Raw genomic sequence first — 19,764 nt, 5'->3', positions numbered from 1 at the left:
ATTATATATATAATGTAATCACGCACAGCCATACGTTCATTACACTGCTGGATGAAGGCCAGCCTACAGCCCAGCTTTGGTCATAGGGAGTAGGTATTGGTCATACTTCACCACACTGGTCACTGAGAGATGGTGAAGGGGTGCGGGACAGAAGAACGGGTTCAGATAACACTCGCCACTGATGTTAGGTGCGGAAGGGAATCAAACTCAGGTCACCGGGTTAACATCACAGTACGCTAACCACTGCGCCACCACTTATCAACCGTGTTTGAATCGAAAGCGGCATATGTTTGAAGTCTGGCCGACTGCACGAACGATATAAAAAGTCTGGGTTTGTGCCTGTCCATCGGGGCCGATTATGATTTCCATGTGACAGACGATGTCAAAAAAAATTACTTGCTGAAAAATAACACCGAGCAGGTGGCAACGCGACAGGGTGGAGGGGAGGAGGGCCCCAAAGTGTTGTTTGGGATACAACCCGAGGGTACTTTGACCCGGAGTGAGAGGCACACTTGCTCTCACCCATCACAGGCACCAACCCCCAATCCCCCCTTTAACGCACGCGTCACTTGGAATATTCCAAGTGTTGGACACCCGACACCAGTTGCAAGTCCAGCATCAGTCCTGGAATCTCGCCTATGATAGTGCAGTCAGATTTGGAAAGAACCATTTCACAAGAGGGGTGACCCAGATGACTGCCAAACTGTCACATCAATTTGCTTGGCGTTTTTGTATTTCTCTGTGTGTGTGTCTACATGATGTGTATATAGATGAAGCCCTTTTGCCAATCCACTGATGAATGTGGATCTCTCGATTTAAAGCTTTCGTGACTGCAGGGATTCATCTTCTTGGTTCTTTTGGTAAAGTCACGTAGAATGGAAATAATAAAATAATAAAAATAAAACATAATTTAATAATTTTCACGACGTTTGGGCCACAACGCAAGCAGTCGTCCTCAGGTCGATAAGACAGACCTGTTCTTCACCTGAGGACGGCTGCTTGCGTTGTGGCCGAAACGTCGTGATAATTATTTTATTATGTTTTATTTTTATTATTTTATTATTTCCATTCTACGTGACTTTACCGAAAGAGCCAAGAAAATGTGGATCTCGTCGTGTCTTGCATGTCGTGGGAGCTCTTTAACCATACTTCACCACGCTAGTCAGCGTAGGTTGGTGAAGGTGGTGAGCATAGTACCACACAATTAAAGTAAAAATGTAATGAATCACGCAGGAAACAATGATCTTCTTTGTCTCGGGGAAACTATGCCTTGAGTGGACCCCAGGATCAAACTCGAGGCTGGAACGCCTTTGATCTCCGCACCAAGTTACCTGTTGCCCCGTAATGACCAGGGGAGCGGGGGGGGGGGTGTGGGGGGCACTTGGTGGCATTTTCAAAATTCCTCATAGCAGCCGGAGTGGAGAACACAACAAGCAGAGCACGCGTGAGAAGAGCTGCCTGGGAAGACCTTTCCACCGTTATCACCAACAATCGCCGCATTTTGTAACTTAAATATGTGCGCACATACAACGATAAGTAAATAATACATACGCGGACAGACAATGGCTAGGTTTGACCGCGTTACGAATGTAATGACATTTGGGTCCATCAGCCTGCTAATGGGCCTTCTGGATCAATGCCCCCCCCCCCCATAATTGGTTATTTTGTAGCAAGCAGGCAAAAGCATTTACCGATGTAAACGCTCGGTGTCTCAACAGCAGGGTCTCTGACCTGTTGGAAATCAATAAAGGTAACCATTTGGACGTTATCGCTTCTCTAGCAACAGACGGATAATTGAATAATGTCCGAGGCAAGAGCCCCGTCACGCCAGGGTTGTTGATTCCACGACACGTCGCCACGGCACGGGTCCCGCAGGTGGGGCGACGCAGCAGGGGGCCTTAGTCGCAAGAGCCTTCCTGCATCTCTGGCTTTAGGTCGACTCGTATGTCAGCAAAGTCTTAAACAAATGTGTGTTTCTTTATTGATCGAAGGTGTGACATTATTTTCTACATACGCTTTCAAAATACCACCAATGCAGATTGTTTAATTATATAAAGGATATAGTATGTGCATGTCATCATCACCACAATCCACTGCTGGATGAATGCCTCAAGCCATCGCTAGCCGTTCACGATCCTTCAATCCAACACCTGCACGTGCTTTTAGCGAGCACCTATTTTTCAATTTCCTTTCAGTGCTGAAGCTTTTTAGTGTTACGATTACGATTGTTGTACTGAACCCAAATTAATGACCCATCCGTGCTCACATTGATTGCAATGCTGTGTTTTTGGCCACGTCTACACATTATGATTTGGATGATGGTGATGATGATTATCATCATCATGTACTGATGTAACATAATAGGCCCTGGAGGACCCTGGAGGAGCCAGGGCCTTTTCAGATATTGCTGGCCACTGATGTTAGCCGTGGCCATAAATCAAACGCAGGTAGCTCGTTTCACAGCACAGTACCGCTAACCACCGTGCCACTGGTCCACCCATAGTGGAGAGAAAGGCACTTCATTGTGAGACCTAGATTTAAAAAAACAAATCCCAGCCAGAGCCAACTCAAACTCTACGTAGGTTAAAAGAAAACAAATAAATTAAATCACGACTTTTCGGAGGCAACACAAGCTTCCGTCTTCAAATGAAACCGTCACAGCAAAATTGCTGTATTGATACATCAATGTCCCCCCGTCGTGATTTAATTTATTTGTTTTCTTTTAACCTACGTGACTTTACCGAAAAAAACAAAGAGTATGAATCCTTGCAGTCACGAAAGCTTCAAATCTAGAAATAGCCAACTAAACCCATTAGTACCAACAGGTGAACGCCGCGTGATGGGAAGCCATTCGAGGCTCTTGCTACGGAGAGGTAACGGTATTCACCATGAGAATGTGGAATTTACACAACTGGGTGAGGACCATTGATGGAGGGGAGCACTTCTTTGAGCTTGGGAGTTGACTTATTTAGAGCTGCCTCCACGCACGGGAGTGTGTACAGATTAACTCACCTTCCCAAGAGAACAGGCCTGGCGACAGCCCAGCACTGACGAATTCCAATTATTCAATTAAGCCACCTGCCCGTGTCACCCGAAACCAGGCAAAACTCAACACCAAATTTATCCCTTTCTTCGACTGGATCCAAAGGTCTGCCACGCCTGTCGTTATATATTTGCGTGCAGTCGCCACACAAATGTTTAATTTCAGCGAAAGGGTGAGGGAAAGCTATACCAAACCCACAAAGGCCCCACTTTGATTTTTTTAAGGGCCATTCCACGCATTGTGAGAATTCCTACACCTCCAACCCGCTCAGCATCACAACCGTATCCTACCATAGCCCCATCTCTCTCTCTTCAGTATCCTCCCAACGTGAAGTGACCTGCAAAAAAGACACGTGCTCTGATTCTTCCCATATTCTCTCGCCCGTCTCGTACATTGCAGAGGCTAAACGCTCAAAAGACAGACAGAGGGCGGAAACAAGAAAGTTTGTTATACGCAGCCAGCGTCGCAGAAACGCACCTTCGTGCGGTGCTGTCAAATGCTATTTACGCTTGAGAGTCTCAGATGTATAATACATCGTGACATTTTACGTAACAAAAGCTCTGTTTTAATATTTATTTCATGAGGGTTCTAATTGAAGTTTTTGGCCACTGCCTTTTTGGATTTGTTTTTTTGCAAATGATAGAACTTAGCGTCTAGAGAACCCCCACAATTGAATTATATTAATGTCAGCAAAACTGAATTAAACGTAAACATTTCTAATTTACAACCACGTGTCAATCCACTGCTGGATCAAGCCCGCCCCCATGTTGCGTGGATCTTAGGGGTTGTTTGACCATGCTTCACCAGGAAATGTCAAACAACCAATTTAAACTACATGGCCTCATTCCCGCGGGGTGTCTTGAATTAAATGATCAGTGTAAAGGCGCTGGGCCCAGTACTGGTCCAGATATCAGTCGCCGCTGGTGTTAGCTGTGGCTAGGAATTAAACTCAGGTCACTGGGTTCATGGCACAGTGTGAAAACCAATCCACATTCCCACTACATTACCATTTCTCAAAAAAAACGTGTAATTACATTGACATCTCTTTAACGTAAACCATTTTTAGACATTTTTGGCCAAACAAAACTTGCAGTAGGACAGTATGAAGTGGCCAGGTGACTGGGGTCAGAAACGCTGACCTAGAACTGCATAAATCCTGGATTCAAGTCATGATTTCTTCCACGTGTAATAAATCCACATTCTGCGGTGGAGCGCACTCATAGTATCAGCCCGGTTAGCAATCACTGCATGAAAATAAATATTAAATTTGGCTGCTCACTAAACTTGGCTTATTCCTACTCTGAGATTAACAAAATATATTTGAGATGCGACGATCTCTGGCTCCAAGAAACAAATTGCGTGCATCCGTCTTCCAGGGGCCATTCTCTGATGCAAGGTGATCCACTGCTGTCTGCGAGCAATTCCAAAGTAACAAAAAAATCTGTCAGACGCTCGACCCGTCCGCTCAGCGTGCGAGACACCGACTCGGCTTCACCACGTTATTGCTCATCGGTGAGCCGTACACACCGGGCAGGGAAAGAGTAAACAATCCGCGTCGCCCCGTGAAGGCTTGGGGCAACAGCGCAGTGTCTGCATTACCCACGGGTTTCTTTGGCCCCCGAGACGATCGCAGCTACCGTCGACTGGATTCATGAGATCGACAGGTGCGTGTTTTCGACGGCCCCGCATGCTTTAGGAATGACGCGCGGCCCCAGCATTGGGCTTGGCGTGGTGCCGCTAATGAGGCCGGTAATTTGAGGCGGGGGTTGGTTGATGGGGGGGGGGTATTGGGAGAGAGGGGGGGGGGCTCTGTGTGGCCACGTTACACAGAGGTGGGAGGAGTATGAGTGAGATTGATATCTGCACCATCGTTTTGTGCGATTCAGATCGATCGTGAGTAGAATTGCATTGCCCTGCGATGTGCTTTCAGGTTGTGCCCGCGCGTTCTTTGGCACGACGTCCGACGTTTCACTCCATGTGACTGGGATCTTATTCGGGAACCTTTTTTTGGAGGAGTGAAAAAAGCTCCTGGGAGCCGGAGCGAATTGTCAGATGTTGTTACCAGACAAAAAAGTGGCCTAACCCGAAACACAACGTAGAGCTACAGAGCGCAACCTCAAACAACTCTGCAGTGGTCAAAATCGAATCGTATTCCAATTACGTTCCACATCTGCGAATGGACTTTGGGAACACGTGACATTTGACGTCAATTTCATAATAGGTGAGGTTCGCAAGACATGGCAGTGCAGCACTGGATTGAATTATACCGTGCCCAATATTATTCTCTTGCACGTGCGGTAGCACAGTGTGTGTTGTTATGCACATGCACAGAATGTTCTGTTTTATGCAATGAGACGGCCAAGAGATGACAGAACAACAGTGGGCTCTTGAATTCGTTTGTGCAGAGGCGGTGTTACCCCCTCTCGTGCGTGGGATTTCTCCGGCACTTCGTTCTCCACCAGCAAGCCAAACACTCATTCATCGAATTTATCAACACATCCCAGTGCAGGGAGCCTCCTGAAAGAGTCATGTGACCCAATGGGGCTCTTCTCGATACACAGAGTACATTATTCATACACTCAAATAAAAAAATATACACGGACAAATATTTTCCAGAGCCATTAGACTTGAGCAAACCCCTGGGCAGGCTTCAACTTTCTCAGTCTCATCAGCGTGGCGCAGCCTCTTACAGTCAAGCAGACGCTGCTGGGGTCACCGGCTACCGTCCGCTGTTTCGCTCGAGGTGACAGTCACAGGGAAGCATTTTCATAACGTGGACAATTGAGGACGGAGGAAGTGATCCGTCGAACGTCGCCGCACGCCAAGACGTTGCATGCGCGGGTAATGCTTTCCTTCATTCAGCTTCATTCAGCGGGGCCATTCGAGTTCAGGCTGCAGCAGCGGTTTCCTCGCGGCCCTCAAGTCACCCCGTCACTCCACCTGGCACGCAGCGCGGGTGGCGTGGAAAGCCGGTTCTGGATCACGCCGCACAGGTTGTAGATTGTGGACGCCTGTCGTAGGCAGAGCAGGGAAATCTGTTGTTGTTGTTGTTGGTGTACACTGCCGTCAGCAGTATGTGATGGTCAAGTAACCCCCATAACCTGCGGCGTGGGGAGGCCACCATCCATCCAGTCGTGGATTGACAAAAGTGATGTACGTGCACGGAGTGTAACACGTGCGCTTAAGTGCAATACAATGCAATGTTGTCACGCGTGGCTTCGAGAGTCTGTTGATCCACCAACCCTTGCCTCCAAAAGGCCGCTTCACAGGTGTGCCCCCCCCCCACCTTCCCCCCGACTCCACCCCCCACCGCCACACTTCTGTTATTCGTTAACGTGTGGCAGACACGTGCAGGTGTCACGCCAACCCTCCGTGGCTCTCTCTCTCTGTTGTGTTCACAAGAGCACACATGGTGCACGACCGTTAGTCAACTTCATCTGCGCCGCGAAAAGCGTCGACATTCCATTCCGTCTGCGCGTCGCATCAGATTAGACGCATCGGGAAAAAAGAGCGAACTCCATGAATACAGCGGGATGGCGTGTCACGATTGAAAAGCCAAAACGATTTGAAGTGGTTTCCAGCCGGGATGGGGTGTGGAGTGTAGTATGTGTTGAACTTCTTTCGCACCGTACGTAGCCAACCACGCACACACAGAGCAGTTCTAAAGAAACGAGTTTTCATCTCACGTTTACTCTTCTCAGCCGGAAATTCCACATTCACGTGGTGGGTAATGAAGAAAACAATTGACTAAGTGCACTATTAAAATGGCACCGTGTATTTTTTTTGCGACAATTATATTTGTGTTCTGCACTTGCATTCCACTTCTGCGCATTCGCGTGACGTCGTGAGATGACGCCACCATTCCAGACACACGCGGTGTGGTCCATCACCCCGCGCGGAGCGTTCGAGAACGACCCGTGGAAGGTGATGTCACAAAACTACTTCTGAGATCCCTAATTAAGTCCGCCCCTCCACACGTGAGCGGCGGACTCACTCTCCCACACAGCCACCTACAGATAAATGTTCCCGATACGGCAGTGAAATGGTCATTGTGATATGTGTAACTTTTTATTCAGAACTGGATTTTTTGTTGTTGCCAGTTTAAGTAAGCGAGACAAAAAAAATTAACGTTGAACATAATTCCGCTTTTGTACAATAACCGGTGACCATCACCTCGCTCCAGTTGCAAGCCCAGTTTGGCAACGACAAGGCAGCCAAAGCCTCGTTTCATACTCGCGATGTCAGTGATGCCAACTCGGCTCTTGCTGACCTCTGAACCAACCCGGCCACCCCTCGCAAGGCTGCTTATTGCACAGCGGGGATCTGCACCTTTCGAGACGTGCCAAGCCTTTCCACGTGGCTCTAATCACTCGCCAGAGTTTTCATGGGCGGGTTGCTCCAGCCCCTCACCTCCTCAGGAAAGGAGCGGTCGCAGGCTGTGATCGTAAAATCAGACGCCGATCTAAAACGGTGGTTCCACCCAAGCCTTGGGAAAAGTCCTTCACCGGAAAACCTTTTAATATGCTTTTTTTTTAAATGTTGCCCATTCTGTCAATAACCTTGGTGTTTCAGATTACATTTCCCACTGGGGGATGGTCTATAGTGGCTGGGGGAGGGAGGGTCCAGAGAGAACGGGGGGCTATACAGATATTTCAAGGTCATTTCTGGACGAAACTTTCAAAGTGAACAGCGGCAGCACCTAAATTAACCTCGCCACCCTGCCTGGCCTGCTGAATGCCCAATACGAACGCAGGATGTCAACAAGCACTAACCACGCATCGTCAAGCGCAATTCTCTCCCACTTGGCCACGCTTATTGAGCACACATGAGGACAAGCGTGCCCTGAAGGCCGACAAAGCACACAAACGGGTGGCGTGGCCAACACCGAACACCCCGATTTGGGCTGAGTCGACCTAATTGCAGCTCAATTCAAGATATATCTAACAATCACAATGAGCAGTGCAGTATCTCTAAATAGACTGCCAGTGTACAGTCCTTTGTCGATCCACTACTGGATGAAGGCCTCCCCACACCGTGCCAGCCATGGGTGTTTTACTATAAAGAATCAGTGTCTTTATTTAGACTGCAGGAGAAATCCGATGAGCTATGAAGTTCTTTTCACAGATGTCCAGGAGGGGCGGGTCAGAAAGTTCAAACATGCTTTAACTCGCCAGTCAGTGTGGATTGGTGAAGGCGGGGAGCGTACACGTGGTGGTATAGAGGTTCAGCGCAATAACATATTTTACTGCTCTGGCCTCTGTTACCCACAACGTAACTCCTCAAATGACACGACGCTTTCCTTTATTTACTACCGGCCTGAGTCCTGACCTCCTCCGAATGACGATGGGGGGTCATGGACATGGCAATAAAATGGGTGAAAGAGGGCAGCTTAACCCCCTCCACCTTCCCCACAGCTACGCCACCACGACCCCTGCCACCCAAACATGAGACATGAGGAGCAAGGAACATGACGCCCTCTCAAAGTCGAGTTTTCACGGGCCTCTTGGCTCCTCAAAATGAACCCCAAATGGCTCCCTGGCCTCCAAAACTTCAAAAACAGTTCCCACGAATGCACGAAGACAACCCCAGAGGGGTGGTGACTCACGGTTTGGATTGTAATGTTACTTCTCTTTTCCTTTAGTTACTGCAGCTACATACTATTAACATTCCTTCCCTTTATTAATGTTACCCCTATCCCCTCCCTTTGATGCTGCTAATCCTGCATAATGCACGGGCATAATATGACTTTAAACCCCCCGCCAAACCTCCTACGCATTTCACAATTAGTACTAATCGCATATCTGCATTTCCCATAAATATGCTAAATTCATCTTGATATGCAAATTATTTTGTCAAGGCGCTCTTCCCCCTCCATCCCAGCTTAAATAGACGCTCCAAGCCTGGGGTGTGTAATTCTCGACAGACCTGTTATCCACCCGAGGATGGCTGCTTGCGTTGTGGCCGAAACGTCGTGAGAATTATTTTATAATGTTTTATTGTTATTATTTCATTATTTCCATTCTACGTGACTTTACCGAAAGAACCAAGAAGATTCTCTTTTCCTCTTTGGGGACACAGTGGCGAAGCAGCTAGCGGCGCCGCGCCACGAGTTTCATTCCCGGCCACGGCTCGCGTCCGTGGCGAGTGGCACCTGAACTTGATTCTGGAGCTGTCCCCTTCGTTACGAGTCGGGCTGAGGATGGGAGAATTGAGGCCGTGTCTGAGACAAAACACGTGACAACCCGACAACGTCTCATTGTCCAGAGAGCTTTTGTTGAGAGCGCGTGGATTTAAGTGGATGAAAAAAAATACATTTTGAGTACACTGTGGGGACGCTAAAATAGGTTGTTTTTAAACTATATATTGAAGCTTGAACTTGATTTGGAGCTTTCGTGACTGCAGGAATTACTCTTATATTCAAGGTTTTCCAAGACAACCCTCGATCGTTATGTGACTACTGATCTTGTCATCTGATGAACTGTTACAATTACTGCGATTTGGCTATGCGATCCAAGTCAATGGCAAGAAAGTGGATAAACAACAGAATGCATATATACTTACTCCCTGAGGCTGTTCTGCTCCCCCTTGTGCCCCCCCCACCCCTCCCACCCCTCCACCCGTCCGTGCTGAAGATGCGCAAGCGGAGCGCGGCGTCGCGAGCCGGCATGTGCGAGCGAGACGAGGTGGTGGCCATCAACGGCAACCCGTGCGCGGGCCTCACGCACACCCAGGCCATGAACCTCGTGGACGCCGGCGGTGGCTCCCTGGACATCCTTGTGGGCAGGTGCGGGGGGAGGGGGGGCCGGGGGGAGGGGGGCGGGGGGGGCACATCATTATAATAACGCTAATATACATTTTTAAGTCAAGCACCCCAACCTAAACCTAACCTACCCCAATCCCTTCACGAAAGTCTAGAAAAAAAAGAGTGAAAGCAGCAACTACTGCGCCACCGCTCCCCACGTTACACGCACGCAGTCGATCTAACCCCCCCCTAACGCGCGGCTCCCGACGCCTCTCGATGCGCGCGCACAGATGCAGGAACCTCACCGAGGCCGAGGGCGGCCACCGTCTCCGTGCGTCCAGCTACCAGGAGCTCACCTCGGCCTCGGACAGCGACGCTTACTTCGGCGAAACGGACAGCGACGCCAACACGGACCCGGGCTGGGCCTCGTCGCACCGCCCGTGGGGCCACCGCCGCAGCCCCCGGTCCTCCCCCACCCAGCAGCAGCAGCAGCAGCCCTCGTTCACCTCGTTCGCCTCCTCGTCCGGCCCCGCGTCCGGCGACACGGGGCTCTACCACGCAGACGGCGTCGAAGTGTCGGACCTCAGCGAGTACGACTCGACGTCCGAGCTCGTCCACTACCACCACCAGCAGCAGCAGCAGCACCTGAAGCAGGCGGTGGTGAACGGAACGTCGGGGTCCGGTGGCCACGTCGTGAACGGAAGCGCCGCCCCGCCGAAGCAGAGCTCCCTGCACATCGTCCTCAACGGCGGCCAGGAGGGCGACGCGGGGGACGTCGAGGGTTCGGGGGGTCACGGGGGGGGTGACGCCGCCGACGACGCCGCTGATGCGGCGGCCCCGGCGGCGCAGGACGGGCAGGCGGCACTGGCGTTCACCCTCAACTTGGCCGTGCGAGGGCCAGGCGGCGCCGCCACCAGGGAGGTGGACCCCCTGCGCAACGTGGCCATCGTGGACGAGGAGGAGCTCATCGCCACGTACAAGGAGAAGGCGAAGCAAGCGAGTGCGTGTGGGAGGGGGGGCGGGCGGGGGGGGGGTTGGGGGAGGGGCCGGGGGGCGGAGGGGGCCGATGCTCACTGACATGGGCAATATTGTTATTATTTACACCCACCAAAAGTTGATTGGGGCGCCACCTTTGCCGGGATGTTAACGACCTCGCCTGGTGTACATGAAGTCGTGGGTTCGATCCCGACCGTGACGCCTGCTGCTGTATACTTGGAGTTTGCACGCTCTTGCCGTGCTCGAGTGGATTTTTCTCCGGGTCCTCCGTTTTTTTCCCTACACATTTAGAATCGACGCCACTCGTTCAGAGTTTTTGGCTGCTGCTGTAAATGTCCACGTGATAAGCCACTTCGTTGAGCGATCATTTGTGATGGCCAGGTTGCTTCAAAAAAAGAGCTACTATATAGCTCAGTGGGCCGTATCCGTTAAAATGTTTGAGATATATATATATAATGTGAAGGGGGGGTTGGGTGGGGGCAGTGACATGATTGATATGGGTCCTGGTGCAAGGATAGAAATTGGGGGGGGGGGGGGGGGCTGTCTAATGCCACCCACTCTGTCCCATTTCCATGGACCAATTAGGTACGTATTTTTGGGATCCCACATTTCATACATTATATTTTTCATATTTCTAATTATGTGTGCAGATTAAATTTCATATAAGTGCCAAATTTCAGATTCCTAACCATCCTATAATATATTTAGAATTTACATCAGTCTTGATTGTCTGCATATATTATTATTTCGTAAATTATTTTCTCAAGATGCCATTCAACTTAGACTACCAATTGGCGTTCTGAAGCATACCAAAAACACATTAATATTGTCAGGTTTGGATCAGCTTCGTGCTCTTGGTACTCACCAGCAAGCCATAGCTGGTTTTGCAATTACCAAAGAGCATGGATCATCCATAATAGAGGTTTGTTTGGGTTCGATCGCGTAAATATATAAACGTGTCGTTAAAACCCGCCACCACCCGACACAGCCAACTAGTAAGGGTTGTCACGTAAACAGAACGTGGCCAATTCGTCACTAGTACAGCACACTGGTGTGTTGGAGAGCCAAGCCACAACATTTACAATCTTAGTACAGATGTTCCATTTACGTGACAACCCTTACTAGTTGTCTGTGTCGGGTGGTGGCGGGTTTTAACGACACGTTAATATATTTACGCGATCTAACCCAAAAAAACCCTCTATTATGGATGATATTGGTCGCGATGGCCTCCTACGTATTAAGCATGGCTTATACATGCATACACAAATACATGCCTTTAACAGGCCAAACACAACGGATCTCCCCAGCATGCTTTGCAGATCAAGGTGACATTCCCATTGTTACGCCATCTGAACACGCGTTGCCCCAAAGCGTTACACCTGGATGTCAGCCAGCACGCACGCCTTGGCGGGCATGTCACAGGATGTGTATTAATAGGCTGACATCCAGGCATGAGTAAGGGCTCTCTATTCTTATCCCGTTCTCATATCAATCCCCTGTCGCCATTACGACAGGGGTCAGCGTTAGCGCCGTTAATTATCGCTGTGATGCGTCTGTGTGCGTGTCTGCGTGCGTGTCTGCGTGCGTGTCTGCGTGCGTGTCTGTGTGTGTGTCTGCGTACGTGCGTGTCTGTGTGTGTGTCTGCGTGCGTGTCTGCGTGCGTGTCTGTGTGTGTGTCTGCGTGCATGTCTGCGTGCGTGTCTGTGTGCGTGTCTGTGTGTGTGTCTGCGAGTGTTGGGTAGCGGCAGTGTGGCGGTGGGCACGCTGCGCTACGAACCCGGCGACCCGAGTTCGATTCCCGCTCACGGCCAACACCAGTGACGATTATCTGAACCGGTCCCGGGCCTCCCCTAGGTCGACTCAGCCTCAAATGAGTACCTGGTGCAGCGTATAAAAACATTGCCACTCGGGAGACGAAGGCGCGAGAGCGTGGTATTGGCCACCCACCCCCTCGTGTGCCGTGCCGGCCTTCATAGGCACTCGCTAACGGCACTCGCCCCAACCGTCTGTTGAGGCTTCACGGGGGATCTTTGTCTTTGTCTTGCACCAGCGTGGCGGTTGTGAATTGAACGCCCGCTGAGACCGCCACGCTGCCTGTGACGTACACGCGCGTCATTGTGTGACGTCACAGCCCCCGGGGCGACGCACTGCTTGCTTAGGGCCTCCCCAAGCCGCGTGGGCCGTGAGCAGCCTGATTGGGAGCGTAGACGCGGGATCAGAGAAGTTTTACTGTCACGTCAATTGGTTTGACGGGGTTGGCCTCGGCTGATCACAAAGTGGCGCAGCTCCGCAACCGCCAATGGCAGCCTGGCATGCACGGTGACCAAGCACTATCCAGGCTCACGCCGGCTTAGCTTCTGGGATCTGCCGAGATCAGGCTGATTCCAGGTGATTTGGTCACGGGCTGCGTCTTGTCTATGCTGCTTGTGTCACGCTGCTCTGTGTCTGTCAAACTGCTGCGAGGGAATGTGCACTAAACGCCCACCTCATTACTCATGCGCGAATGCAATCACTCACATCACACACCAGCACACATACGCGAACGCACACTACAATTCACACATTCTTACTTACACTAACACTCATACGAAGGCAAAAGATCTCCCCTATAGCCTGAACATAGTTGTGGGGCAAGAGCTGTTAGCGAGCACCGAAGAAGGTCGGAACGGCACACGAGGGTGTGGGTGGCCAGCGCCACGAATATCTGCCTTGGTCTCCTGAGTGGCGATGCTTACACACCGCAGCAGGTACTCATTTGAAGCTGAGTAGACCTAGTGGAGGGCCAGGACCGGTTCAGACAATCGTCACCGACGTTGGCCGTGGCCAGGAATCGAGCGCGGGCCGCCGGATTTCCTAACGCAGCGCGCTGACCGTAGCAGCGCTAACCGCTGCACCACCGCTCCCCACTCACTTAGGACTGAACCGCGGCGAGAGCCTGGTGGAGAAGCAGCAGAAGGAGGTGCGCCGGCGGTGCCAGAACATCGCCCACTCCCTCGCCTCGCCGGTGCCGCGCGCGCCCAGCGCCGACCCCGGCAGCCCCCGCCCGGACTCGCGCGGCATCCTCATGTTCCGCCGGCGCCGGCAGCGCGTCAAGCGCTACACCCTCGTCAGCTACGGCATGGCGTCGGACGGCGAGGGCGGCGAGCCTCCCGGCGCGTCGGGTGAGGACTACGACGAGGACGAGGAGGATGAAGAGGAGGAGGAGGAGGACGAGGAGTGGGCGCGGACCGAGGGCACGGAGGGACGGCCCAACGCGTGGGACGCCGTCTCGTCCGACTGGGAGAGCGCCGGGGCCGAGGGCCACCACGGCAGGGGGGGTCGCGACAGCCTCCCCGAGCTGGGCAAGGGCAAGGGCGCGCTGCTGTTTGAGCGGAGGAGGCAGCGCGTGGAGGAGCTGTCGAGGGAGGAGCGAGCGGCGGAGGGCAGGCGCGAGAACCCCGGGGGAGCGGCAGGAGCAGGCGAGGCGCAGAACCCTGGAAATTCTCTCGGCCACGCGGCGGGCCATCAAGCGGATGGTAATTTTAGTTTTTGTTTTCAACGTCATCGTGATCATTTCATCAACCATCATTCATCAGCCGTGGGTTGTCCACTGCTGTCACCACCACCATCCCTCATGGTCCTGCCATGCCACAATCCATTTCATCCTGCACTCGCCTTCTCACTCCATTTCCACGGTGGCCATTCTCTCCAGGCATGTTCCCTCCTTTAGCAGCCGTTATGTTACCGCTCTCATCTGTTGACCTTTGTCCCGTCTCCTGATGTGCGCTGTCCCAACGGGCGTGTGAATTGAGTTGTTCCTGATCACTTTGCTCCTCTTCCTTCGTCTCAGTGCGATTCTGAGCTTGATCAGCACTGTGAGAGTTGCAAGTAGATGTTTGGGTTAAAAGACAGAAAAAAGGGATTTAAAAAAAAGTTACTTTTCATTTAGTCAATGTTAAACTAAAAATGCAATGATATATAATGTAACAAAATATAAATTGTCTATATATATATTTTTTTACTTTAAATATACACAGTGAATCAATGCGTGTACACGCAGAAATTGATTGACTTGTCCATGTGTCTCTCCCACGCGCATGTACATACGCCCGCACACACCCACGTACACACACACGCACGTACACACAGCGCTTCAGGGTGCAACCCCGCATGCCCCCCCCTCGTACAGCCCAGTGCAGCCCCCCCAGTCTCGCACCTTCTCCTCCAGCGTGCAGCTCCCTCCGGCCCCGACCCGGGGTCACGGGGTCAGCGTGACCACGGCGGCGGCGCCGGTGACCATCGCGTTCAACTACTCCGGCCCCGGGGGGGAGCCGGGGCATGCGGCGCAACCTGCCCAGCAGCAGCAGCTGGGTGAGCAACAGCAGCAGTACCAACAGCAGTACGAACAGCAGCAGTACCAACAGCAGCAGTCGGGCGTGCAGAATCGGAGCGCGCGGCCGTTCACCCCCGTGGCGGAGGGGCCCGGCAGCCAGCGCCCAGCCTCGGCGCCGTTCAACCGCGTGAGCTTCTCTCCCAAGCCGCCCCAGCAGCAGCAGCAGCAGTATCACCATCAGCAGCTGCAGCCATCGTTATCGTCGCCAGCAGCCGTGGCGGTCAACCGCACCGCCCAGGCGTTCGCGGTCTCGGGTCGCGGGGCTCAGGGAGCGGCGGCCGTGGCGGCGGCGGCGATGCCGGCGATGCCGGCGATGGTGGAGGAAGCGCCGAGGACCTTTGCCCAGCCGGTGGTGTCGGCGGCGCCGCACGGCTCGGCAAGCGCCGGGGCCGAGGTTCTCCCCTCGAGGGAGCAGAGGATCTCCACGCCGGCGGTGCGCACCGGCGTGCTCCAGGTAGAGGAGTTCGCTGTGGTTGTGGTTGATGGGGTGCATGGGGGTGGGGGGGGGATATGTTTGCCACCGGTCCGAGTTTTGGCATCTCTGTGTTTGGGCGGCAAGGAATTGATTTGTGCCACGATCTGGTACCGGTGTCGTGTCGCGCTTAGTCACAGTTATTCTGCACAGTGTTTGTTGATAGGCCCTAGGCTGATTGACACTTCTGTCCGGGTTGGCTCTGTGGACAAGGTGGCCACCTACCCCAGGGCTGGAGCTGAAAATGTCCAAAAGTTAAAAGAAAAAGTGAGAATGGGGCCAGGTGAGAAGCCAAGAGAGGGGCTAAGGTGAGAGTCAGCGGTCAGGGTTCGGTACGGTGGGCGAGTTGGTTCGGTGAGAAGACTAGTATTCGTGGGCGGTTGGACAGTTATGATTAGAGATGGTTTTGGTTAAGGCAAATACCAGTGTCCGGTTGACAAAATTGGCTGTGATTATGGGTTATGGTTCGGACGAGTTCTAGCCGCTAGTTGTTTACCTGACCGTGTCTCTCTCTCTCTCTCCACCCGTCTCCGCACGCAGCAGGCACAGAGACGCCCTAAGCAGCGCCTCTTCTCCATCCCGGAGCCCCCCAAGGAGAAGCAGCGGCCAAACCCGGAGCTGCTCTCCCTGGTGCAGGGTCTGGACGGGCGGTTCGAGTCCGGCCCCGAGGACGACTCCCTGAGCCTCGGCGCCGAGGCGTCCAACTTCCTGCGCTCCGGATCTGGCGTCGCCACGGCCACGGCCACCGGCACCGTCGTCTTTGGCGGCGGCGGCGGCGGCGGCGCCAAAGAGAAGACGCCGCCACCCATCGCTCCCAAGCCGTCGTCGGGTGGCAGCAAGCCGTCGAGCCCTGTGGAGGAGCCCCAGGAGAGCGCCCTGTTCCTCCGCCACACACCCTCGCCCTGCCCCCTGCACACGGCCAGCGAGCCGGGCGTCCCGACCCTGCAGGCAATGCGCGACGCCGACGCTCCCCGCCCCGCCGTCGCGCACGCCTAGATCGACTCGTCGCGCGCGCACACGCGCGTGCCCGTTCGCCGGGAAGCCGCCGGAAAGTCACCGCAAAGTCAGCAGCGCGCCGATGGGGTTGGGGTGCGGCGCCATCCACGGCGTAGCTACCGAGCGTGCAGGCGGTGGAACTGCCACGGGGTTTTGGTGGGCTGGAGGGGCTCTAAGTGCCAGGGCTGCCGAGAGGAATGGGGTGTGGGGGATGGAAATTGGACAGGAAGGGGCTCCCACCTCATTCACGGCACTAAAACGCCGATGCCAATCACGCAACACCGCTAAGCGTGTCAGTGCCACAGCTCGCGCTGTGAATTCACACAGTGTCCGACAGACAGGACTGCTCTTTGAGTTAACATTTCGATTTCCAGTGAATTTGACCATCTCAAGGAGTATATTTTTGTCATAGTTGTAGTTGTGTTAGTATAATGGTATTGGCAAATATTGAAAATGCTCTGGCATCTTTAACAAGTGTTTCTAGAGACTGAGTGTGAAAAGCTTTAATTAGAAATTTGGACTGGTTAAATACTGAAAAAAAATATAAATCACCCACCTATGTACCAAATGACCTTCCTAATTACCTACTTACCAAACTTACTAATCTATCAACTGACCCAATTAAATATTTACCTACTCACACATTAAAAGACCGATCAACATAACTACCACCTACCTTCTTAAAAATTCTGCCACCTGCCTGCCAAACTAATGACCTACCACCGATCTACCCAGTTTAATAATTAGCGAGCTAATCACCCAATGACCTGCCTAGCCACCGACCTGCCCGCCTACCTAACCACCAACCCAATTAACTAACCACCCACTCAACACACCCCAACCTTCCACTTACCTAGCCATCCGCCCACCCACCGACCTCCCCACACCAATTAACTATTCGCCCATCCATCAACCCACGAGCGAACCCGGTAAACACGGTCAACCGATAACTGGCGTGCCCCCACTTCGGCATGCACCCCACTCCCCCCCCCCCCCCGTGCCACAGGGTAAAGGCGGGGAGCTGTTTGCGCGTCGCCGCAGCCGCATGGAGAACTACGTGGTGGACAGCCCCCGGCGGGCTCCCACGCCCTCGTCGCCATCCTCGCTGCCCCCGTCCTGGTTGCCCACGTCCACCGTGCGCACGCCACCGCCACCCTCCTGGGGCAAGCAGCAGCAGCAGCAGCACAAGCTTGGCGGCGGCACGGGCGGCACGGGCGGCAAGGGCAAGAAAGGAAGCAAGCCCATGTCGGCCAAGGAGGTGATGCGCCGGCCGGCTTACCAGCTCAAATCGGCCATGTTCGTGTACGACCCGGAAGCGATAGCCCGGCCCTCCCTGCCAACGGCGGCCCCCGGGTCTCGCCCCGCGGCCCCCGTCGCCGAGACGGCCGCGGCCGCCTCGGCCGCCTCGGCGATCGGCGCCGTGACGCGGCGAGCGGCGACGCTGCCGTGGGGGCCGGGGCCCGTCTCCGCCCGCGGCGCTCCTCCTTCCGCTCCTCCTTCCGCTCCTCCGTCGTCGCTCGGCGCGTTCGCGGCGTCGGTGCTGCCGACTCCGCCGCCCTCGTGGGGCCACGAGGAGGAGGCCGCGGTGGCGTCGGCGGTGTTGCACGTCAGGGCCCCCCGGTTGGCAAAGCCGCGGCCGACGTTCAGCGTGCGTAACCTGGGCCTCCAGCGCCAGGTGTGGGGGCCCCTGGCTGAAGCCCAGTACTACAATTGAGCGCCGCTCATAGAGATGCCCCTCATTGGAGAAGAGGGGAGGGGGGCTCGCTCAGCGTGGTAGTGGGAGGGATATAACGATTCCCCGTGATCGTTACATCCCACGTAGCCTCCCCACAATCGTTGCATCCCGCGTAGCTTCCCAACAATCGTGACATCCCGCTTAGCTAACCCGTAGCGAATTTCAATGAGACAACGTAAAGCTGCACCACAATTTAGCTGCGATATAGTGCCAGCAGCATGAGTTTGTTTGTAAACTTGGGATTGTTATTTTTTTTTTAATACTACCTAATCGATGCGGCTTCCGCATTGCACTTAGTTTTCCGGGGTGCGAGTGCACGCCGATAAAAGATGTTAGAAACATTTGTGCCGTTAGTCCGGGCTGCTGGAGTGCTGCCACGCAATGAAGTGCCTCTCGCCTCGGCGTCGCCTTCAATCGACGACCGACGCACCGCTCGCAAAAGCGTCGTCACATCTCGGCCTTTTGTTAAAAGTTGCCTTCGATGTACCCGGCTGCGCAATCGCGGCCACGCGAAAAGACGAAGCCGACCGTCGTCGTGAGGTTTAGGTACGAGAGAGATAAAGTGGTTGGGGGGGGGGTGGACTGGGAAAGTCGTTTCCCCCCCCCCCCGCCCGTATCCACCGATCACCTCCCAATAATCACACGGAAAACGAGTCCCGCCCTGCCGCCCCGTTCCTTGACGAGAGCGTGGGCCGCCGAAACGCTTCGCGCGCCTCCTGCCTGCCGTCGAAGAGGCCGAGTAGAAATTGAGCAGAAAACGAACGATCGCTCGGCCACGGTCATATCGGAGAAATCGAAGCGTCGGCGTGCAACGCGACCGCCGGTTGCTCGGATGCGTTGACCATCATCGACGTCGCAGAAGTTGTAACGGTCGACCTCGTGAGAGATTCGGTCGCTCCAGGGGGGAGCCTTGTTACGTTTGTATTTGGTGCCGGAGGTGGCGGTGGCTGCCGTATCAGGTGTGACCTCTTTAGTGCCTTTGGAAAGCAGACATTGGCCACCCACTGTGTATCAGCTATTTAAAAAAACGCAACTGGAGTTTGCAGATTTAAGGAAAATTCTGCTTTCTCGCCATTTACGTACGGCATGATATCTTTTTTTTTTCCAGCGGTTGAAATATTTATTCGTGAACCGTTGAATCTCGTCCCTTTGCTTGTGTGTCTCGCGTAGCGTGAGCTACATGCCTTGCGAGCGACCGACAACACCAGCGCCCTTGCGATTCGTGAACGTTTCTGTTCTACCGGTGATATAATCACGCAGCGACAGCAGCAGCTGAGATTGTGTGGCTTAAGCCGTGGAGGTTTATTTTTTTATTTTCCCAAGCACAAATTCGATGGGATGTGCCCTCCCCTTGACAGCTATTCTTTACAAGCAAAAAAGTATATTATTTAACAAAAACAAAAAATTA

At 53.4% G+C, this 19,764-nt stretch overlaps 1 protein-coding gene across 1 annotated transcript in view; it reads left to right on the top strand.

The window, feature by feature from the left end:
* Positions 1-19,764, top strand: part of LOC144720553 (synaptopodin 2-like protein) — a 52,644-nt gene that overhangs the window by 11,916 nt on the left and 20,964 nt on the right. The window contains exons 2-7 of the mRNA XM_078597345.1: positions 9,676-9,827; positions 10,076-10,785; positions 13,697-14,296; positions 14,910-15,607; positions 16,166-16,573; positions 17,628-17,879. Of these exons, the coding sequence (XP_078453471.1) occupies positions 9,676-9,827; positions 10,076-10,785; positions 13,697-14,296; positions 14,910-15,607; positions 16,166-16,573; positions 17,628-17,879 (2,820 nt within the window). The remainder of the gene's footprint in view (positions 1-9,675; positions 9,828-10,075; positions 10,786-13,696; positions 14,297-14,909; positions 15,608-16,165; positions 16,574-17,627; positions 17,880-19,764) is intronic.

The sequence above is a fragment of the Lampetra planeri genome, chromosome 9 (genome assembly GCF_965212315.1).
Source record: "Lampetra planeri chromosome 9, kcLamPlan1.2.h2, whole genome shotgun sequence".
Lineage (NCBI taxonomy): Eukaryota > Metazoa > Chordata > Hyperoartia > Petromyzontiformes > Petromyzontidae > Lampetra > Lampetra planeri.
Note: the sequence above shows the minus strand (reverse complement) of the source record. Positions and strands in the feature narration are given on the sequence as shown.